Consider the following 24,565-nt stretch of genomic DNA (forward strand, 5'->3'; position numbering starts at 1 on the left):
GAATGTCATGGTATCAAAGCCCTGTTGATATAGATGAAGCACACGTTCTCAAGACATTAAATCCCCAGCCATGGCAGGCAGGAGAGAGGAGTTTTGTGGCTCAAAAATGTTCTAAAATAAAGCTTTCTGGGAATTCAGGTTCATAGGAGAGCTTGAGGTAGCAACTCACCATTGGGATACCAAAAAGGTTGAACTCAAGCACGCCAGGGATGGACCATCGAAGGTCGTCCCACGTGGCTGTGTTGTCTCCTAACCAATGTGCTGCAAACTTGCCAGACCCCGCAAAGGTAGAACGGGTCAGAATGAAGCTTCTCTGATTAGGGAACACAGTCTTGGCAGCTCTACAAAGGGAGAGAGATTTAAGGAGTCAGTGCGGGATCTTTGCTTATCTCAGCCCAGGATTACAGCAACAATACCAAAGACATTAAAAACAAATAACCCATTCTTCTCTTCCAGCTCTCTTTCAGTAGAATTAGAGTCCCTGCTGGGAGCATTCTGCACCATTAAATATGTTTTGGTTTGCTTTGTTTTGTATTAAGAAATTTTATTCATCAATCCCGTAATATACAAGAATTAAAAATACATATAAACACACACACTTTTTATATTCAATAATTAGCAGGTCCTAGCCATAGTGGTCTTACTCTGCTGTGGCGACTGCCATGGAGTAGCCATACAGATTGTGAACATCATACTGCTTGCCCCAGTGCTGCACTGCATCCATACAGAGAGTCTTGCAGAATAGGCACCCATCTAGGATTCCTAAAACAGAAGAGGGATCAATCAGTGAGAGCCTAAGTTGCACATTTCCCGCTCCTTGACTATCACACAAACCGAAATGACAGCCCCCTGGGGAGGCACTTTTGCAGACATCCTGTAAACAGTCACACTGTTCCCTTACTCTTAGAACACTATCCATTTGGAGTAGTTTCTCTGATAGATAAATGAATTCTTCTGACCCCCATACGTCCTCCCACCCGAGCTCTCATGTGATTAGAGGTAGACACATCAAAGCAAGAAGATTCGGTCAGACCTGAGGTTCAATCTGAATTCTTCAAACTGAGCTAAGTTAAGTGGTCCAAGAGTAGAGATATTGAATGAAAGTGTAAATTAACTTCTGACTCCTTCTCTCCCCGGTTAATATATTGTAGAGAACGATTTCCAATCTCTCTTGTATTCATCCATTCCTCTCTGATCCTCCCATTGCACCACTCTGGTTGAGATCCACATTACCATCTGACAACTATACTTCTCTCTTATTAAAAGTTAAGTAGTTTCTGTTACAAAAAGAATAAAATATGAACTGTTTAGCCTCTCATCCAAGTCCCTCAGCATTTGATTCTAACCTACCCGCCCCAATTTCCTCTCTTTCCACCAGACTGAAGCCTTCATAAATTATCAAACCAGCAGTTTTTTCCTTTCTCAGTCAAGATATAATCTGACCCTGAACCTCTAGCATTCTTCAAACTATGGCCAATGCTATAATTCCAAGGCCACACCCTGAGAGATAGTGTTGTCCAAAGTTCAGTCAAAGCGGGGTATCACCACGTTCACTGACTTTGACCTCCAAGGTCATGAGTTCTGTCTTCTTCTCATCCTGTGGCTCAGTTCTTCACTCTGTGGACACGTCAGACATAACCCTCACCTGAAGACGAAGGTTGATTATCTGGTGTCTCTCTGGTAAACCCTGGTCTGTGAGTGCATACCTGAGAAAACGTAAACTTACCACTAGCCTCTGGCCTCTACACCATATCTTCTCTAGTTCTTTACCTAAAAGTAGCTTTGACTATAAGTAGAAGTACTAGACGGCCCCTTTTGAATTTGTGCCTCTTTTAGGAAAGCATAGAGTGTTTTTATTTTCCTTCCTAGCTGTCCTTATATTCCCCACATTCTTCTTTTCCTGTGCACACATATGAACAAACTCCCTTGCCAGACTTTTCAGATCTGTCCTTATGAATTTAAAATATGAAATCCATATTTCTACTTTAATCTGCTGACCACCAAGACTTACTTGGAATGAATGGGGGATAATTTAGGTTGTTTGCAGAACATCCTGAGACCGAGCCATCAACAAAGTTGGAGACTTCATTCATATCCTACAAGACAAAGAGCAAAAACTACTAAGAAAAAGTAACATGGTCTCTTATGAGGTACTAATATTGTCTTTTTTTTAATGAATCAGATAAAATATTCCAGATATTTTAAGGGGGTATTTACGTATATGGAATAGAGTGGGTGTTCGCGTCTTGTCTACCCACTGAAGGCTTCATGAAGAAGGTTTTTAACATTTCTTCAAATAATATATGTATAATCGCTAAAAATGAACAATTCCCAAACATATCAGGTGAAAAAAAATTCAGTTTATATGTCGCCATATGTTTCAACTTATACATTTTCCATATATGTAAATATAACTGTAAATATATATACAGCTCACCACAACCTCCACTTCCCAAGTTCGAGCGATTTTCCTGCCTCAGCCCCAAGGAGCTGGGACTGAAGGCATGCACCACCACATCCAGCTAATTTTTGTATTTTTAGTAGAGATGGGGTTTCACTATATTGGCCAGGCTGGTCTCAAACTTGTGATCCGCCCACCTCTGCCTCCTAAAGTACTGGAATTACAAGCATGAGCCACTGTGCCTAGCCTTATAGTTCTCTTAGAAAAAGAAAAATGTTCAACTCTGGGCTCCCTAAATTTTGCTAATCCTCAGCTAGGTTACATTTGCTTTCATCTGACATCAAATGAGACATTTTTCTTTACCACAGGCACAGTTTGTTCATGCACCTGAGTACTTTGGCTCTAATCAATTTGTTTAACATGTCCAAATGGAAGAGTCCTGAACTAGCAATTGAATAATTTGTATACTTTGCAACAATGTAAGGAGTATATGACCTATCTTCACTTCAGCTCATTCATTTGTAAAAGAACAAAAGAAGAAGAAGAAAAGAACTAGACTTGGGAAAAAATTTCTGAGTGTCCTTTCAGCTCTAACATTTTGATTTTTATTCTAAGCTATGTGTTTCAGTAAGATTATTTGAAGAGTAAGATAGTGAATATTGAGAATGTTATTGCCATACTTCCTTTCTTGTCCTCCTCCTCTCCATGACTCAAAGATACAGATACGGATGTACACAATCTGAATATTTGTCACCTAATAATCCAAGTGTAAACAACTCACAATCCAGATTCCATCAAACTCTACTTGATTGTGAAAAAGCTCAAATTCCTTTGCCCACCAAACAGTACAGTTGGGATTGGTATAATCAGGAAACACAGTGTGTCCAGGCCAGACCTTCAGGAGAAAAACAAAAACATGAATAAGAATAAATTAAACAAATATAGAATAAAGTAAAGTACTTTGCAAAAAATTCCCAATATAATCACAGCAACCAAGGTCACCAGGAACACATCTTTTTAGTTAGGAAGGTGTAGTGCTCCGAATACTTAAATGTCAGGGTCACTTGAAGAAAAATGCACTTCAAAACACATTTAAGTCCTTAATGAATAAATTCGTGGTTAAAGGTGTTGCAGGATTTCAGAGACTGGAGAGCCTGTTGAGGTTAAAGAAGGAGTTTATTTTAGGTGTGCACCGGCCCAGCTGGTTCCCTGACCGGGAACAAAATGGCAGAGCCCTTAACAAAGGCAGGGCTTGACTTTTTATACATGAAGTACACAGCTGCACAAAAACAAGTTTGCAGGTGTAGAGCAATTGATTAAGCAATGATAAGCACCGAACTTAGGTTGGCATATGACTGTTGCTATGCAACCCAGATGTTCGCTATCTGTAGAGCTCAAGGACTCTAGCACTGGCTGTATCTACTGCCTTCTGCTACAGTGCCCAGAAGCCTGGAGTTCTGCCTGCTTGAGCATGTCTTATGACCTTTGCTGTGCTACAGAAACTTACAGTTATCAGCAATAGAGGACAAGAATACAAAAATTTATAAACTTATAAAACTTGCAAAGCAGGATACAATCCCATGGGAAGGGGAAGGACTCAGGGAATTTTGCTTATTTTTTCTTTTATAAGCAAAATTTATTTTTTCTTTTTTAAGCACATGCTTCTCTTTCCTGCATTAATTTTATTTTTATTAATTCTTCCTCTTTGAAGGAATTGTCTACCTTACTCATCTTCAACTCTCTATCACTTTCTTTGTTCTTAATTCTGGGAATAGTAAATGAGGGAAGTGAACTGTGTAAATTTCAGTGAGTCCATTATAAGCTGTAGGTCCTAACACATTTACTTTTCTCTCTTTCCTATCCCATTTCCCTCAGACACTATACTTTGAAAGGTCATCAGAGGTCTTAGAAGTGAACAAGCAGATAACACCTTCCTGAAAAGAAAAGGTTAAACAAACATTGGAGAAAGAAGTGGGTACACTTGTCAAATACTGCAGGAAAATTGAGTAAGAAGAGTCATGAAACAGTTCTGCTGGACTTACCAGTGAGAAAGTGACAGGTGCTTTTTGCCAGAGCAGTGTCAGGGAAGTGATGGGGAAAGAAAGGAGACCACAGTCAGTTGCAGAGTGTGTGGGAGGTGAGGAAGTGGACACTCAGTGTGTGAGCTGTTGTTTAAAGGGACTTGGCTATGAAGGGAGTCAAAAAGCCCAGATGGCTTGTATGCACTTGGGCGTGAAAAGGCAGAGGAGAATTTATCCCCAGCATATATAAATATACTGAAAATGTACAACGAACCAATGGCATGCACACACACAAACACGCACACACATTCACATACCCCTACACAGCCCCTCTACCAGCCCCCAGCCTCCGCTTTAAGTTACCTCCCCAATGAGTGGAGTGACTCCATCTGAACCATTCACCCATATCTTCATATCTGAACCCCTGTTATATGGGCCATAAGGTTTACTTGAGGAAGAGTTGTTAGAGATGGCTGGATCCTAAAAAGAGAAAAAAGACGATGAAGAAACCAGCTAGAAGCTGGAGGCACGGAAAGGAGACTGGGAACTGGGGAAGAAAGCAGAGGTGATTGGTGTATGATACAGAGGAGCAAATACCTAATTTCGGGGAAGGAGCACAGTACATACCACAATGATGACAAGCTTCTGTCCATTATTGTGCAACCCCTTGACAAACTCAGGGAAACCTTTAAAATCCACTGGATCATAAGTGAAGTCCCTTCTCTCATCCATATAATCAATATCAGCATGCTGAACATCCTGAAAGAATACACAAAGTCCACAATCAGCACGTAGGAATTTCCATGGTAAAATGAATCAAATTTTCATTGTTATTATTTAGGATACACAGCAAGTCTGTGCTGGGCTCTAAACAGAGTCCTGAGTCAGTTCCTGGCATCTGAGTCCTTCTTTTCCAGTGGTGATTTCAAAAACACATGACCGGTTGGTTCCCTAAGGCTTGTCTGCATCCCTGCCAGCAGGTTAACTGCATCGATCATCCTGTCCTTGCCTGACACTCTGGCATTAAAAATCAATCTACCAATCTAACAAACAACACCAATTATGACAAATTCCTGAGACAATCAGACATATCCACCTAAGAAATTATGTAAATTTCACCCTATTCACAAGATAAAGAAGGGAAGAGACTGCCTCTTTCCCACATCTGCCACATTTTAACTACGCCATGTTTTATTTTGTTACTTTGCTTCTATCCCACATCTTTGTTGTTAATGCTATCCTAATTTTACCTGCACAAACATAGTGAAGCCCAGGATAAAATGTACCCTTCTCTACAACCTAGGTGTCTTCTCCAAGGGAATACAGCACGGGAGAGAAAAGGATTATTCTAGAGACTACTGAGCTTTTCCCTTTGCATCTCATGTTAAACTTCATTGCCAAGGGTTCCCAATATAATAGGTACATTCAAATTTAGCCATTAAAAGTACAAAAATATTTTATTACATATCCATACTATATCCTTTTCTTCACTTAAATGAGGCAGATTTTGACATGTATACTGAACTCAGTTAATAGTGTTCAATTCCCCGTCATAACACTCCCTTTCACATCTCACGCCACTAGGCACCATTAATAGTTCAATTCTTTCGTTTCCTGTATCACTTAAAAAGGCAATGTCTAGCTATATGTAAGGAAAAATGACATAAAAAAAGAGATGGCCACTATGATGTTAGAGATCTAGGCTCGAAAACTAGTTCCTCTGGTTTTCTAAAATTACATGGGATTTCAAATCTTTTTTTTTTTTTCTGGAGAGTCTCATTCTGTCACCCAGGTTGGAGTACAGTGGTACAATCTCAGTTCACTGCAACCTCCATCTGCCTGGTTCAAGCAATTCTCCTGCCTCAGCCTCCTACGTAGCTGGGGACTGCAGGAGCACGCCACTATGCCCAGCAAAGTTTTTTTGTAAAGACAGGGTTTTTCCGTCCTGGCCAGGCTGGTTTCGAACTCCTAACTTTGCGTTCTGCCCACCTCGGGCTCCCAAAGTGCACAGATTACAGGCTTGAACTACCACACCTGGCTGGGATTTCTAATCTTAAATGGAGTTCTAATAGTAAAACAGAGTGGCTGAGATAACTAACAAGGCATCTAGCATACTGCCTGCCACGAGGGTTCACCACATTGTGGCACTCATTATTATGGTGGCTGTGTTCATTATCCTTTGGCTCAATCCTGCTTTTACCACTTTTTCTGTCATCCCTCCTCCAACCAACTCCTGCATGTGCAAAGCCATGTCGTGCTGGAGAATGAGTAGTGGGACCTACAGTTAACCTGAGAGTGGATTCATGCACCCAAACGTCTTTATCTACCCTGACTTTCTGCAGCCAACCTGAGAGTGGATTCATGCACCCAAATGCCTTCATGTACTCTGACTTTCTGTTTCCCCCTATCTCCTCAGTGTTCCTAGGCCTTTTGAATCTCCATTCCCCTAAGTACTTTCTTTTACACTTCATATTTATGGACTATCTTTCCACTAAATTACAACATGTCTACTAAAGCTCTGCTTCACTTGCAAAATGGCAACTCTACAGATGAAGGCAAATTCTGTTTATTGCCAATTCAATAGTAATGAAAATACCAAGGTCAGAATACATGGACCTAAAACTTGTATTATTTTTCAAATCCATGTAGTCATGCAGTATCAGTTCTGTCATCAACTATCTATATGGTCTTGGTCATGTTATTTCCTCTGACAGCCTCAGTTTACTATCTGTGCAAAGAATGATGCTAACCTGGGTGGCTCATGGTTGTTCCAGTAATATGATTATTCCGAACTAAATTCATGGGGTCTAGAACTATTCCACTTCCTCAATTTCTCTTTAAAACATCCGTTAATACATAGGTAGGGAGACTGGAGATTTGCTTCATTCATTACCTGAACTAAACCTAAGACCTAAAAATTTAAACATAACATCTTATGCTAGAATCTTAAAAGAATTCCTAAAAATATGATACAACTTTTATGGTCAGTCCCTGCCATGACACTTTTGAGTCAAAACAAACCAAGAACATATGTAAGGCAAGAAAATCCCTACTGAGAAGCATTAAAATGATACGATTCAAGCTAAAGAGACAAATGCCTTGAAAACTCATTATTCACCTGTAAAATGTAGTCAATACAGTAAGCACCAAAAATGTTTACTAATAAAATACATGATAAGAAAAATAGAGACCAAAACAGATTGCCTTCCAACACATAATTGTGGTCTCCCAGTATATTTCATACTATAAAGAACTGGTTCCTTGACAAAAATGATTGGTCCAACAAAACAAATGTCTAGTATTCTGAGTATCTAAAAATCCTTTCATTACCAAATAGATAATTAAACTCAGGGAGAGAAAATACACACAGTTGTTCTTCTACTTCAAGGGAATTTCTTTACTTTTGGAGAACTGTTGGAAGCCTTTCTTACATAAGGGAGTTGTGCTGCACGATTTCTCTCCACCACTTCTCTCATGTTGTCTAAGGTTCCATATTCATAACGACTGAGGTGAAATCCAAGCGCCCAGTAGGAGGGAAGGGCTGGCCGCCCAATGAGCTGAAAGAAATATGTGACATGAAAATTAGCAAATTCTGTTTTTAACAAAAATTTTCAAAGCATCGGTTTCAATGCACCAAACATACTCCATTTCCCAATGCACTGATTCATTAATGTTAGAATGTTAGTCTGTTTTTCCAGCCCCTTCATAAATCTGTGAGGGTAGGGCCATTTGGGGCATCTTTATATTCTCTCACCTTTTTATAACATAAAAATGCTATACAGCAAGTTTCCATTGCATATATGAAATCTGTTCTTTAATATCTCAAATTCGTAACAGCAGATTTTTATGAGTCACACTTGCACATGAAATTTACTTTTTAAAAATATTTGCTGTTTAGGATTTCCTCAGTCTTCATCATGACATTCTAAGTTTACCTCTAGATATTCTTGAACAACTTGCTCTGGAGTGTTTCCCAGGAACACATAGAAGTGGAGAATGCCCCCAGTGGTGCGGTAAGTGATGGCTGGCGTGGGCTGAAGGACAACCTCTTGAAAGATTAAAAATGAAGAAAATAAAAATCAGAATTGATTCTTGAATAGTAATTACGAAATTTTAAAATAATACGGGATCACTAACCATGTGAACACTAACAAAGTGATGCTAGGGCCTCACATTTTGAATACTGAGGGACAAATCCTGACCATCCAAGTTCATCCTCACAGCGCCTGGCAGCCAAGGCATTTTGTGTCTGACAGATTTTAATAAGGTGACTGGAGTGTCTTAGTGCCTTGTGCCAGGCCCCAGGCTCTGGGGAAAAAGCAGCCAGGCTTACGAAAGGGTCCAGAATAAGCCACTGTGACATAAAAAAATTATTTCGAGCTGAAGGCATTTAAGTTACTGAAATCCCTGATGTGCCTAAAAGCAGAGCCTCCTAAAAGAACTCAATAAAACGCAATTGTCATAAATCCACTCCAAGGAGTACCTCTAATCTTCTCTGAGACAACAAGCGCCATTCCCAGACAGACAGTGTCATAAGACTATAATGTTCTCCCACCTATTCTCCTAAGGGCCCATTTATCTTTCCAAAAAGTCACTTGTTCTCTCATAAGTATCTTTCCTTCCCTTTCACCTATTAATTAAGATGGTGTAGAAGCCCTAAGTTCTAATCTCCACTTTGAGTTACTCATCACTGAGAACTCCTATGTGTATGTGCACTGCATGTGTAAATAAATTCTGCCTTTTCTAATGCTAATCTATCTTCTTGCCAGTTTAATTTGCAGGCTCCCAAGAATTAACCCTAAGAGGTTGGAGGAAAAGGTTTTCCTCTCTGACTTTCCCAACCACAGAACATGTCCCACCACATACCCCATCATTATTGTGAGAATATAATTCAACTAGACATGGAGGTAACTATCCTCAGTGAATCTCACATCAAACAAGAGCCAAACTAAAAAAAAGTCAGAGATTATATCATAAATTCAAAACTCCACTATGTGCCAATCACCATTCTCAAAAGTTGTGTTATTACCTTGATTTGTATCTAGAAATAAAACGCCTCAAGACATATTGCAATGTACTCTGGTCATAGGAAGAACTCATACAGAGTATCTAGGATCTTGTGGTCTGTCCCATTAAGCCTGACTCATCTTATTTTCTGGTTCCTTTCACCTACCTAAAACTATACAGTCCTTGTATTATATTATCTCAGTCTATTCTTAGGTTATTTGGTATTTTAAGTACCTTAGGACCATCTACGATTCTATTAAAATCATCTGAGTTTCATTTCTTAAATGTCCTAGAATCATCTTAGATCATTTGGAGTGCTTCTCAAATCTCTGTGGTGGAGAATCAGATCTTTATTTTTTTTAATTTCCATTTCACTGATATTTTCATAAAATAACACGAAAATGAATTACTAGAAAAAGGCTCATGTGTGCATGTGGAGGCTACAGCACTGCTTACTCGCCATTTCAATACTCATCTTACTATAGACCTGAAATAGCCTGTGACCCATTCATGGACCACACTTTGAGGCGTACTGATTGAATGGATGACTCTCAACTGAGAAGAGGTATGGATCAATACCTTGCTCCCACCATCAATCCTGGGAGATTCTGATACATCTTCTCTTTCCCAGTGGCAACTCATTACTACTGGGATCTACTGACTAAAAGGCTAAAGCTGGAGAAGAACACATTGGTGGAAACTATCTCAGAGTATATTATAGAGAAGGATTAGCTCCCTTAACTTTATAATAGAAAATATTCCAACAGAAGCCACCAGAATCAGGAAAATCCTAAGCTAGGAGGAAATCCCCTACCATGGCTACCATGGATCAACAGGTAATGAAGTAGGGATGGCACAATTAGAGAACATATAAGGCCCTCCCTACACTATGGCTCAGTCACTCTTAAAATCCATTCCTTTTATCATAGTGCCATAAGAAAGGGACTGAAAATCACTCTTGTGCTTGTTTTTGTTTTTTTTTTTTTTCATGAAAATTCCTTTACCCATGGCATTGCTGTTCATCAGAAACACCCCAAAGGACAATCCACTAGCATCTTCAAGGCACAGGAAGAATGTCTGCGCACCATACAAATTAGTTCCATTCTGCAGAAAGATAATTAAAAACCAAAATTTACAACCAAGAGGTCTCAGCACCACACTGCAGGGTTGGTTTAGGAAATCAGTCTTAATCTGCAAGTAATTGACAGGAAATTCACAGACATAAATGCACAATACATTTTTTAAAGGTGGGATCTATATCTAGTTGATGTTAACCAAGTGAACTCATGTTTTCTTACAGAATGAGCCCGTTATGATCATTCATCTAGAAGGAATGTGAAGAAGACTGTGATGTTTTTAAGAAGGTAAAAGGATAGGAATTTTAAAATTGTAATTTAAAAGAGGTCCCCTCTCAAAGAGTCCTGTCTTACCTGACTTAACCTCATCAGCAAAAGCTCCATCAATATGCCTTAATATGAATCAGGCAACTAGATGGAGCTCTAGTCTAGTCTTGTCTTTGAGACTCCAGAACAGGAGTTCTCAACCTAGACTGCACCCCAAACCAATTAAAACAGCATCCTTGGAGACAGAAGCAGACATCACTATCATTTTATAATTTCTACAGATAACTCCAACATATAGTCACATTTGAAAACCATTGCTCTGGAAAAGTAGTTCTCAAAATTTGGTGTATCCACAAATTACATGGGCATTTTAGTTAAATGCAGATTTTTTTTTTATTCAGACAGGGTGTCACTTTGTTGCCCAGACTGGAGTGCAGTGATGCAATCTCAGCTCATCACAACCTAAACCTACCAGACTCAAGTGATTCTCCTGCCTCAGCCTCCCAATTAGCTGGGATTACCAGCACATGCCACTAGAGCCCAGCTAATTTTTGTATTTTTAGTAGCGATGGGGTTTCCCCATGTTGGCCAAGCTGGTCTTGAACTCCTGACCTCAAATGATCCACCAACCCACATCAGCCTCCCAAAGTGCTGGGATTACAGGTATGAGCCACTGCGTCCAGCTCTAAATGCCGACTTTAATTTAGATAAAAGAAGGGACTGAAGGCCCACCTCTCACATGGTGGCTGCCCTGCTGCATATACTCTTTGAGTAGCAAGGATCTGAGGCTCTCTAATGAAACAATCACCACCAAGTGTTCCTAGGTAAGCTGCTCTGAGTCAACAGCTTTTCTGTTTGTCTGATAGGCATATGTACAGAGAGCCTGGGCTTTAAATTAGACAGAGTAGGGATTAGACTCTTCCTCTATTCTTACGAACTATTTTCCCTTGAGCTATTAATTTGGCTTTTCTGGGCCTCGGTTTTGTCTAACAAGAAATTACTATATTTTCTGGACTCTATAGCTAAATAGTAATATATATGTATATGTATATATATATGTATATGTATATATGTATATGTATATATGTAAATAGTTGACTAATAAATTATTGCTGTAATTTCCTTTCATCTGGCCATTAATTCTGCTTATTCCAGAAAGCTCAGCTGGGTACAGTGGCTCACACTTGTAATCCTAGCACTTATGGGAGACCAAGGCAGGAGGATCACTTGAGCCCAGGAGTTTGAGACTAGCCTGAACAACATGGTGAAACCCAGTCTTTACAAAAGAAAATACAAAAATTAGCCAGGCATGGTGGTATACACCTTTAGCCTCAGCTACTCCAGACACTGAGGTGGGAGGATCACCTGAGCCCAGGGAAGTTGAGGCTAAAATGAGTCGTGACTGCACCACTGCACTTCAGCCTGAGTGACAGTGAGACCCCATTTCAAAAAAAAAAAGAGGAAGAAGAAGAAAAAATGAAAAAGAAAGGCCCTGAACATAGAGTATTGCTAAGTCTAAAAAACAATGTTGCTTCAAGGTTTAGCAGTCAAAATAAACAATAGCAGAAATACAATAAAACAATAATGACAACAAAACCGTCTGTTCTTTCACTACCACAATCATTCTTTATAAAAAGAATGACTGTTTTGGCTGAGACTTTATGCTATTTTGATAATAAACCTGCTGAGTCAATGATTAAAGGTGAACCTAAAAGTATGGAGATCACAATCAACTTGTTCAGAGTACAGATATTAATAATACCTTCTCCATATCTGGTTAGGAAAAGATGAATTAGTTGGCATTTATTGAGCACTTTCTTTGTGGCAGACATTTTTCTAGATACTTTACACAAACCAGTTCATTTAATCCTCACCAGAACCCTAGTGAGATATTACTTCCATTTTATAGATAAGAAACTGAAGACAGAGAGGTAAGTAAACCCCCAGAACCACGTAACTGGTAAGTAGCAAGACCAGAATTCAAAGCCAGGTAGTCTCACTCTAAACTCTTAAACACTACACTGTAATACTAGAGGTGACCTTCAAGAATGAGACTATGATATTCAGTGGAAAGGGACCCATCTGAAAGCTTACACCATTGGGAGTTGTGTCCCTGTTAAATATGGGCCAGGTCTTCCAATTCATATCATGCCGGTACTGCTGGTGCACATGCTCTCCCAGGCCATACACGTTAGCACTAGGCAGTCGGGAGGAGAGCTGCAAGAACTGGTCGGCAAACAGGAGGGGCCCAATGCTCGAGTCAAACCTAGACAAGGTGAACACAAGGATGGGTGAGCAAGCAGGGTGGAGAGAGCATAACTGCTTAGAAAAGCATCCTTTGTATCTCAATGCCTCAATAGCCCCCATTTATTCAGTCCCATTTGCCTTCCTGTGACATTTTTCTATGGACAACAAGCGATCAGGACTCCTTGAAAAAAGGGACCATGTGCAAATTTCTTACATTCATCTCCCAGACCAGACACTCTACCACATGACCAGAACACTATATTTATAATGGGAGATATTCAGTAAATATTTACTGGTGGACAGGTGGTTGTATATTACAGATGGAGGGGAAGAAAGGAAAACTAAAGAGAAGCAATGATTATGCAAACAGAAGAAAGAGGAAGAAAGCCAGAAATATATATATATACTTTAGGAGGTAAAGGGTCTGGTCACTAATAGTGGACTCACAACCTTCAGGAATATTGTTGAAACACTCCCTTCCTCAGGCTTACAGACCTCCCTTATCTGTAACCTTCCTACTCTGATGCTCAGATAGGTTTCCAAAACTTACAAAACACGATTGTTGCTTCTTCTGGTCACTTTGATGCTAAATGGCTCTTTGGAGATTTCAACTTGGTAGGTCAAAGCAGCAGCAGCATTTCCACTGAAGGACTGCACGTGTTCATGGGGAACTTCATACCTGCTTTTAGTTTGGTCGGTCAACTGTACAGAGATAGAAGGAAAGCCAAAATAAAAATTTGTCGGAGCTTCCCAATATCCATACTTACGGTACTGGAATCAGGCACTGGTCAAATTGACTTCATGTCTAAGGGAGAGGTACTTATTAAGTTACCAAATTCAAATGGTTCACCTTTGGGCATAAGGCAGTCTTTAGGTAGAAATATACATAGCACATCTGCAGAGATGGATTGACAGCTGTGATACTTCCCTATTTTGTCTTCCTACCACATTCCACATGTTATCTAGGGTAAACAAATGAAAGCCAAATTCACTAGTAAGCTGTAATACATGTTGGGGAAGTCATCACACTAAAGAAAGGCTATTCTGTGTATGTCTTTAATGTACAGGTGCTAATTAAAAATGACAGTAGAGAAAAATACCTTCAGTAGCCATATTTTCCATTTTATAGTAACTGCAGTCATCGGGTAGGGAACAAAAGCCTCTCAGCACATGTACCCCAGAACTTAAAAGTATAAAAAAAAAACTTCAAAGAAATGTAAACAAATTACAACCTTAAAGTGGAAACGGTTCGATGTCTGATATTCTGCTGTGAGAAGAACATTGTCAACACTGCTTCCAAACAGGGGTGAAGAAGGCAGATTTTTCAACCGGGCTGTGAATCCTAATAGGAGAAAAAAAACGGTTTTCATAGTTGACTCTGCAAATTCTCAAATAATAGCTACATAAAAATTAGGATACATGTCAAAGTGATGGATGAAAAAGAAACGTTTATTTATCAAAAGAATGGAAGAGACAGATACATATCCCATGATATGAACATACTATCTATGGCAGATTCTGGAGTTAGATATCATCATTACATTATATAAAAATCTATGTCTCTGTTCTACAAAATCTGATTGAAAACCTCCCCCAATAAGCCTAACACTCATTCCACCAGCCCATCAGTCATTCAGTGTTAATCAAACATCCTATACATTCTCAGACCTGACATACATACACATAATTCCTTCCCAGTTATTTTCATATTGCATTACAGCTGATTGATTATATCCATTGATGCCATCTCCCTAATTAAATGGTAAACAAGGTGAGAGTTGAGACTTTATTAGAACAGTCCATCAGGCCAAGAGCATCTGAAAGGGGAATATGACTCTTCATTTATACTGAGAGCCTCCTTAAAGTGTCCCCTTCTGCAATCCTCCAGAATGGTCATCATTATGCTCCGCATTTTTTTTTTTTTTTTTGAGACAGAATCTCACTCTGTCACCCAGGCTGGAGTGCAGTGGTGCAATCTCAGCTCACTGCAACCTCTGCCTCCCAGGTTCAAGCTATTCTCCTTCAACAGCCTCCCGAGTAGTTGCAACTACAGGCGTGTGCCACCACACCCAGCTAATTTTGGTATTTTTAGTAGAGACCAGGTTTCACCATGCTGGCCAGGCTGGACTCAAACTCCTGACCTCAGGTGATCCACCCACCTTGCCCTCCCTGGCCTCCCAAAGAGCTGGGATTATAGGCGTGGGCCACCATGCCCAGCCTATGCTCTGCATTTTAGAGTAGGAGGAAGAAGAGGGGCTATTTATTCCATGAACACTTATATGGAATAGTAACTTTCATAACATGTTTATAAAATTGAAATATTTCCATTTCATAAAAATAACATAAAATTAAAGTTGGAAGTAGTCCAAGAGGTTACTGATTTCAAATCCCCCACTTTAAAAGGGATAAATTTGAAAACCAAAGTGATTAATGATTATTGCACAGTCATGAAGATTCATAAAGGGGAAGCTAGGAAGAGAACATGGTCTCTCAACTCCCAAGACAGAAAGTAATTTTTCCCTGGTGCCCACATAGATTCTAGCCCTTGATTAAGACCAGTGCCCACCTTCTGCCATACGTGGTTATGTGGCCCCACAGAGCAGAACTCCACAGGCTGCCCCAGCTCTCCTCTGGGGGATACAGAGCCAGTCTCCAGAGGGTCTGGACCTCCTGCATCATGGCAGACTCTGGCTTACCTGCAGTTGTGTTTACAAGGTCACCCTCCATGTGGTAGCCATGATTCTTGGAATAATAGCACCAGGGAACACTTCCTGCTCCTTGGAGACTCCAGCAGCAGCCACGTTGGTCACACGTGGCCTGAAACAAGAGGTTAAACAAAGTCCACTTAGTTGTAGAACACTATCATTTATAAAGCACAAAACATCTAATTTGAGACTGTGGTATCAATAACCTCATTTTACAAGTAAGGAAACTGGTACTTAGAGAAATTGTGCCATATACCAACCAATGGTAGAGCTTCTCCCCACAACCAATTTTTCTGGCCAGTGTCCTTCCTATGTAACAGTATGGGAAGCAAAATGCATTCTATGTCTTTTATCACAAAAACCTTATATTTAAATAGTCTGAACAATAATATAGTTATATCACCAGTAATCCACAATTACAAATGGAACTTCATTTATATTGGCTTTGACCATCATTCTCAGTAAACTGACACAGGAACAGAAAATCAAACACCACACAGTATCACTCATAGGTGGGTGTTGAACAATTAGATCATGTGGACATGGAGGGGAGCATCACATACTACAGTCAGTTGGGGAGGATTAGGGGAGGGACAGTGGGGGGTGGGGAGGGTGGGGAGGGATAATGTGGGGAGAAAAACCAAATGTAGGTGATGGGGGGAGGAAGGCAGCAAACCACCTTGCCACGTATGTACCTATGCAACAATCCTGCATGATCTGCACATGTACCCCAGAACCTAAAATACAATTAAAAGTAAAATAAATAAAAATAATACTTTGCAATCAACTTTATTCGGAAACTTTCTAATGTTGTTTTGACTTTTAAATATATGCATTACATGTATGTGGATTATACACATGTGAGATATATGACATGTATACACTCTCTCAACTCATCCAGACGCAGAAAGTAGTCTTCCTTGACACCCAAATAGATTCTAACTCTTACCTAAGAAAGGTGTGTGCCTTCTAACATAATTAATGATTGAATCAAGTGGAGACCAAAAGGAAGATAACTTCTTTCTCACACCAACTAATTTGGGAGAAGCAACCAGGTTAAATACAGAAAAGGACAAACAACTCTCTCCTCTTGAGTGTGGGCTGAATCAAGTGACTTGCAAGTATTAGAAACCAGAGAAATAACAGGATGCCGCTTTCAAGATTAGATCACAGAAAGATTGAGGCTTCTCTCTTGCTTGCTCTCTTTCACTTTCTCTGAGTCCTTGCTCTGGGAGGCAAGTTGTCATACTGTGGAGGGGCTCACATGGCAAGGAACAGAGGGAGGTCTCCAGCTAGTAGCCAGCAAGAAACTGGGGTTCTCAGTCCAACAACACCTGAAGAGCTGAATCCTGACAACAATTGCATGAGTGAGCTTGAAAACGATCATTCCCACAGTCCTGGCAGGCACCTTGATTGCATCCTTCCAAGAAACACTGAATCAGAGGCACAGAGCTAAGCCAAGCTCAAGAAGCTGTAAAGCATTAAAGTATTAAAAAATACTTGTCATGTTAAGCCATTAAATTTTTGAATAGTTTATTACACAGCAATAGATAACTAATACTTCCTGCCAGATCATTTTACAGATTAATTACCTGAGGCCCAGAGTGGTAAAGCTTCACCGCGGTAAAGTGACCTGCCAAGGGTTACTCAGCTATTGAGAGGGCAAGACCAAAACTTAGTTCTCTCACTGTCCTTTTTTTTCCTATACTCTGGTTTGAGTATCTCCAAGCACATTTCCAGGAGTATACAGCCTCGCAAATAAAAATTAAAAAAAAAAAACTTTTTACTTATTTAGATGAACAATGAAATTTAATCAAATGCTTTTTTTTACAACAATAGCCAATATGAGGAATAAAAACTGATGTCCATATGTGGTTTATACTGCTGTAGATCACGTTTCATGGTAAACTCAACTTCAATCCACAGTTTTGTCTTTGTTTTTGCAAAACCCACTCAGATGAAACCTCAGCATAAAAGAAAAAAGTGCTGGAAAGGGTGTTAAGCATAATGGTTTTGTACACAGGCAAGAGTTTAATAATTTTTCCATTGAACTGGAAAGGACAAAGATCAGAGTGGCCAAAAGAGCAAGGAATGTACACAGTCATTGTTGGCCAAGTCAAAAATGCCAGCGGCTACAGTAGAGCTGAGCCACTGGAAGAAGCGAGAGGAGACATGGAGCACGACCCACATAATAAGAGAACACAACGTGTGTAAAACCTAGGAAAACAGATTTAGAAAGATACTATGGAAAATGATGGTATGAATAGAATTAGGGCACACAAAAATAATAAGACCCAGGACACAAAATGCCCCTTTAAGTTGGCTATGACAATTAAAAATTTAAGATAAACTGCCAAAATAATAGAGAACATGTAACTACCGAAACAGTACTGAAGGAAAATTGTTGGGAGTTGGGGGTAGTGTGGAAATCCTCGATCCAAACAATTAAGAAAAAAGACATGTTTATGGAAGAGTGAGGGTGGGGACTAGCACATAAACAGAATAAACAGAAGGCACAAAATGAGACCAAAGAATGTGTCACGTCAACTATCACATGGTTTAAATATTTAAAAGACGTAGATAGTCAGATTACATTTTAAAAAATAAATCCAACTAAATGTTTCTTACAGTTTACACATCCTCAACTTAATCTCACAAAAGCACTAAAAGTAAAGGGGGAAAGCAAATATGTAAAAAGAATGCCAGCCAGACACGATGGCTCATGCCTGTAATCCCAGCACTTTGGGAGGCGGGTGGGTCACTAGAGGTCAGGAGTTTGAGACTGGCCTGGCCAACATAGTGAAACCCCATCTCTACTAAAAATATAAAAACTAGCCAGGCATGGTGGCCTGTGGCTATAGACCCAGATACTCGGGAGGCTGAGGCAGGAGAATCCCTTGAACCCGGGAGGTGGAGGTTGTAGTGAACCACTGCACTCCAGGCTGGGTGACAGAGTAAGAGAGTAAAAGACTCTATCTCAAAAAAAATAAACCATATTAATATCAGGCAAATAGACTTGAAATAAAAATTCATTATTAGAAAGTCAGTGCATGATGATTAAAGTTTCAAGATATTACAGCTCAAACATGATATATATCTAATAATAAAGACTCAAAACGTATACCAGAAAAGTTTAAAGATCACAAGGTAAACTTAAAGGAGATAGTACATAACAGAATATTTTAAGAGCACCCACAGTAATTGGTGGATAATTTACATAAAAATGGAAAGATATGTCACTTTTTATATAACAGCTATACAGGTTCTTTCACCAACACGAAGAAGAAGAGTGAATAGAATTCTGAGATAGAGAGAAGTCAGATCTTGAAGACACTGCTCAAGAGTCAGTCAACCTCTGCTCCACCCTAATCCTTTCCTCCTCCAATTCCCAATGTTTCTTACCACTTAAAAGAGAGAGAAGAGGAGAAATAAAGCACTTTATGTCAAAAGCAAACATGAAACAAAAAGGATAACTACAGCCCAGTCTTATTCACGAACATAAATGCAAATGCCTATAAGAAAAAGCACAGAAAGCACTAACAACAGAAATCAGTAACACATTAAAGAATAATGAACAACTGGTGTTTTCTCCAGAAATAAGAAGATCCTTTAATAGCAAATCTATTTGTGTAATTCATAATAAAAACTTATTTTTAAAAGTATACCATATAATCATTTGAAGTAATCAGCTATTACAATAAAATTCTTAGCCAACTTGGAATGAAAAGCAAATGCCTTAGTTTCATAATGGATATCAAGCAAAACTGTACAAGTATCTTACTAAATGATAACATATCAAAAAGATTCCCTTTAAAATCAGAAGGAAAAAAAACCCTAAGTAGCCAATGACTATGACTGCTTATAATTTAAAAATATATTGGAGGTCCTAACAATTCAAGAGGACAAGAAAAGAAGGAAAATGTACAAGACTGAAAACAATAGGGCCAAATAATCATTAATTCCAGACAAAATATTGTCTACATAGAAATTCAAGAAAATATATAGAAAAAATAGAATAACTCAATTATTATTATATTAGATTCTTTTTTCTTATGAACTCTATAACTTTTTGGGTTTTTTTGCCTTTAGGCTTTTAGTCTTCCTGGAATTGTTTTTGAGATACAACATAACATGGGAATACATAGTTATCAAAACATAAGCCACAAATGTTGGTAGGCTTGACTCTATTAAAATGTAAAGATTTTCTTCATCAAGACAGTATAAAAAAGATGAGCAAAGCCTCATAACAGTAAATATTTGCATCATATGTAAGAATTAGAATCTAGAATCACATGAACGAACAAACAAGAAACTTGCACACATCAAGAAAATAAAACATCTCAATATAAAATTAGGTGAGACAGAAAAGAAATTCACAGAAAAGAATTAAATGAGAGATGTTCACCAGGATTAGTATTCAGAAAAGTTAGCACTGAAATCACAACAAAATACTATTTTATAATCCCCAAATAGCAAAACTTTAAAAGACTGTTAATTCCAAATGTTACTGAAGATGCAGAGAATGATAGTGAGATGGTAAATTAGCACAGCCACTTTGGAGATCAATTCGATAATGTCTAGTAAACTTGAAGATATACATCTAAAATCACACAGATGCAAGTAAAAAAAATTTACAAAGATATTCAGAATGAGACTGATGTAACCTCAAGATATTGGAAGAAAACTAATTTTTGTAACTGTGGAAAGAGTGATTTTGATCTATTTTGGCTGTAAAATTGATATACAATTTTATACAATTGTGTACCAATTTTACAGCAAAAATGAATGAACTAGAGATACCTATCAACATAGTTAAATCTCACAATGCTAAGTGCATAAACAAAAATGCGTTTTGTTTATAGGCCACACGTATCTATTATTTACAAGTACATATGGAAGTAGTAAAGGTTGAAAGGAATGCATGGTAAATATCAATTTCACAAGTGTGGTAACCTCTAAAGAGGAAAAGGTAATAATACAACAGGAGTATGCAGGGGACTTCATCTCTGCTGATAATTTGTTTCTTAAGCTGGATAATGGTTATATATATTTTTGTATATCTTAAAGATTTATTATCTCAAAGAAGTTAATGCTATATAGAAAAAAAGCAAAACCAAGGTGAAAATAATACAGAACTGCCTGTTTTCTCAACTCCCCACCTTTTATCAAGTCCCAAATGTGTCATTATCTTTCAAGCTTTCATACACTGGATTACCAAGAAGACCGTAATCATCGTGCCTAACAATATAAACATACAGAATAAAAGCATTCCATATTTTGCCAAAATCCCTTTCAACGTGACAAGCTACAGAACTGCTGAAAAATGTACAACTGTGCACATTGTGTCAAACTCATTTTACTATATTCTCAAACTACGGTCCCTGTCAGAATCACCTTGAAAATTCAGTAAAAGTATAAAAGCCCAGGCTCTATCCTCCTTCACGGAACCTGAAGGGCTGAGGTTTTTATTAGCTCTCTAGGTGATGCTAATTCAGAACAATGCTTGAAAACCACTGCACTAGACCATTGGTTATTAATATTAGCTGCGCATTTGGATCACCTGGCAAGTTACAAAAATAAGCAGGCCTGGGATTCACTCCTTATTAATTCAATCAGAATTTCTGGGATAGAGCCTGGGAAATAGACAAAAAGAGAAGCAAGCAAAATGTAGTAAAATGAAAACCACTAAATGATAAGCCATGATTCCTACTGTTACAGGAAAACAGAGAAGGCCTTGTTCCTTGCTGTGCTGATCAGTGTAATGGGTAGAGCGAAGAACCAAAAGAAACCTAAAGGGATCCGTCACAGACTTTCTCTCCTAACACATTTCCCGTAGGAGGCAAGTGGGCCTTTTAGTTTTAAAAATATGTTCTCACATATTTTTATATAAAAAAGAGAAACTGCTATCCTATTCTAAAGGTGAAATTAGTTATCAACCAGAAACTTTCTCAGAAGTAATTCCCTATGCCTTTCCACAATGTGGGGTGAAAATAATTGACTGATAAGAATACAGGTGCCTTGAAATGCATAAACCATTATGTCATTAGGAAGCAACAGATCTAAGATTTAAAAAAAAGAAAATCAAAACCTCAGCAACTGCAGCACTCAGGAAAAAAAAAAAAAAGCAAAGCAAAGTTACAAGGACAAATGCAAACTGCTTAAAAGGACATGATCCCAGACGGAGGGAGAGTCAGCCCGAGTGAGTCAGTGGCATCAACCATTTCTTGCCACTGGAGGGGAACAGAAGGAGCTCTTTCCAATTGGCAATGGACCTTATAACTTAGTTCTGCTACCTACCCTATTCCCAGTGCTGACTCCTCTAACCTGTGTCGCCCTATCCTGTTCTGTTCTGTCCAGTTCACCACAGCCTTCACCATTAATAGCAACCTTTATGCTACTCTGAAAAAAAAAATAAGCATTCCCCTGCAGTTGTTTAAAATGGCCATCACGAACACACTTTGCATCAACAGGTGGAGTCTGTTGCTGTTCCCACTGAATCTGGGCCAGCCTGAGATTGATTTGAGCAACAAAATGCAGCAAAAGTGATGCTATGCCAGTTTAGGTGTGGTATTTAAGAGAACCGGAAGCTTTCACCTCTGTCTCCTGCAGCACTGAGCCACCATGTAAGAAATTCAGCTACCCTACTGGAGACAGTAGCAAGAGAGACTCTGAGACTATACGGAGGGAAAGAGGGCGCCATCAGCCTTACAGCCATTTTCACCAAGGTACCATGCATATAAGTAAAGCCACTTTGAAACCGACAGACCACATCAGCCACCAACTAAATACCACCACAGCATTGAATCCCAGTAAACGCTATGTGGAAAGAAAAACCGTTCATCCAAACCCTGCCAGACTCTCTAACTTATAAAATCACTAGATAAAATAAAACAATTGTTGTTGCAAACCACTAAGTTTTGGTAGTTTGTAATTCAGTAGACAAATGGAGAAGCTGTGCTCTAAGAAAACAGAAGTCTAAGAAAATAGAAGACTTCAAGTGATTTTAGTTAGGCAATGTGGCCCCTCCAAAATTCAGGTGTTGCCTATATGATAGTATTGACAGGTGGGGCCTTTGAGAAGTGATTAGGCCCTGAGGGCTCCTCCCAGACAAAGGAAATTAGGTGCCCTTCTAAAGGGGCTAGATGGAGAGAGTGGACTGTCTCTTGCTGTCTGCCTGCCACCATGTGAGAATGCAGCAAAAAGGTCCTCACAGGATGCCAACACCTTGTACTTTCCAGTCTCCATTCATAACTGTGAGAAGTAAATTTCTGTGTTTGATAAATTACCTAGTCCAAGGCCAGGCACAGTGGCTTACGCCTGGTAATCCCAGCATTTTGGGAAGCTGAGACAGGTGGATCACAAGGTCAGGAGATTGAGACCATCCTGACCAACAGGAAACCTCGTCTCTACTAAAAAAAAAATAATACAGAAATAAGCTGGGCGCAGTGGTACATGCCTGTAATCCCAGCTACTTGGGAGGCTGAGGCAGGAGAATCACTTGAACCAGGAAGTTGGAGGTTGCAGTGAGCCAGGATCGCGCCACTGCACTCAAGCCTGGGGACAGAGCAAGACTCTGTCTCAAAAGATAGATAGATAGATAGATAGATAGATAGATAGATAGATAGATAGATAGATAGATAGATATAGATAGATAAATTACCCAGTCTCGGGTATTATGTTGTAGCAGCACAAAAGAACCTGATGTTATGAACAACCAAGGTGGAACCAGAAAGTCTCCACATGAAGAAAATGAGTAGAATGAGATAAAGTATCCCATCTTCAAATAGAGCAGGAATTTTAGAAGTTGAAAGCATTTGATGACAAAGGAATTTCAGATCACCCTCTATTCATCAAAATGTTCCCTAGCTCTTTTTATATGCATTAAGTTTGAACAAATGAATGAATAAAATTAGTCTTAACTCAGTGAAAAATCTTAATTGTAGGCTATTTTATAATATGTGCATCTTGAGTTAGGTTTTCAGATTTAGTTTGTTAGGTTAGCCACTTCATTTAACCTCAAGGTAAAGTCTAACAGCAGAGATTTTTTTAAACAAAGTTGCTACCTTTGCCATTCCTTTGATCTAGTCTTTCTAGTCCCCCAAATCAGACTGTGGTGAATTTTCAGAGAAACAGCCAGAATCTCTGAGATCACTATTCTAAAATATTTTGAGATTAGTACAGTTTTCAATAGCCATTTGTTTAATGAGTACGTTTAGCTGAGCACACACTGTCTCATTTTATTTAGAAGGATTTAACCGCTTATCAGAAAATGTGACTTAATGATCAAGTCAAAGAACTTTCCAGAAGCAAAGCCTGGACTGAGTAACCCAATAACCTGGCTCCCCCTTACATCCCCCTACTTGTCCAATGGCTACACTATCATTTCAAGGTACCAAACATAAACTTAAGGCTGTTAAGACTTTTAAGTTTTTATCTGAGCTTGCCGCTCTTCCTAGCACCATTTAATGGCTTTTTTTTTTCTTTTAAGCTTCATTAGTGAAGGAGTATAATCTATTTTTTTAAATATGTTTTTATTTTACTTTAAGTTCTAGGGTACATGGCTTTTAACTGATGTTGTGTAAACAGAGTAATTTTAAGGGTGAAGACTCACAATGATCTTGGCAAAATGCAGTATCTTTCCTGCTATATCATAAAACACGATCCATTAAACACATTGATAACAAACTGGAATTTGGAAAAGGATATTATAAGCCCAATAAATAAGTAATACATAGATAATTACAAAATGTGTTTGCTGTAAAAGATGACAAAGCTTCTGAATAAGAAATATGGTAACCTCTCAAATTATTCAGATTACCATTAATGTTACTGTTATCTTTG

General features: G+C 38.8%; 1 protein-coding gene across 3 annotated transcripts in view; it reads right to left on the reverse strand.

Annotated features, from left to right (window-relative positions):
* Window positions 1–24,565, reverse strand: part of MGAM (maltase-glucoamylase) — a 118,808-nt gene that overhangs the window by 76,080 nt on the left and 18,163 nt on the right. For 2 of the 3 annotated variants that reach the window (XM_035254556.3, XM_035254555.3), the window contains 13 exons: window positions 15,716–15,836; window positions 14,252–14,361; window positions 13,570–13,721; window positions 12,867–13,038; window positions 10,434–10,533; window positions 8,358–8,470; window positions 7,854–7,979; window positions 5,050–5,181; window positions 4,786–4,902; window positions 3,183–3,296; window positions 2,012–2,096; window positions 645–762; window positions 170–341 (listed from right to left, as the gene is read on the reverse strand). In XM_035254556.3, coding sequence (XP_035110447.3) covers window positions 170–341; window positions 645–762; window positions 2,012–2,096; window positions 3,183–3,296; window positions 4,786–4,902; window positions 5,050–5,181; window positions 7,854–7,979; window positions 8,358–8,470; window positions 10,434–10,533; window positions 12,867–13,038; window positions 13,570–13,721; window positions 14,252–14,361; window positions 15,716–15,836 — 1,632 coding nt within the window. Of the gene's footprint in view, window positions 1–169; window positions 342–644; window positions 763–2,011; window positions 2,097–3,182; window positions 3,297–4,443; window positions 4,903–5,049; window positions 5,182–7,853; window positions 7,980–8,357; window positions 8,471–10,433; window positions 10,534–12,866; window positions 13,039–13,569; window positions 13,722–14,251; window positions 14,362–15,715; window positions 15,837–24,565 lie in introns of those variants that run through there. The other variant, XM_035254557.3, reaches the window with a different exon arrangement.

The sequence above is a fragment of the Callithrix jacchus genome, chromosome 11 (genome assembly GCF_049354715.1).
Source record: "Callithrix jacchus isolate 240 chromosome 11, calJac240_pri, whole genome shotgun sequence".
Taxonomy (NCBI): Eukaryota; Metazoa; Chordata; class Mammalia; order Primates; family Cebidae; genus Callithrix; species Callithrix jacchus.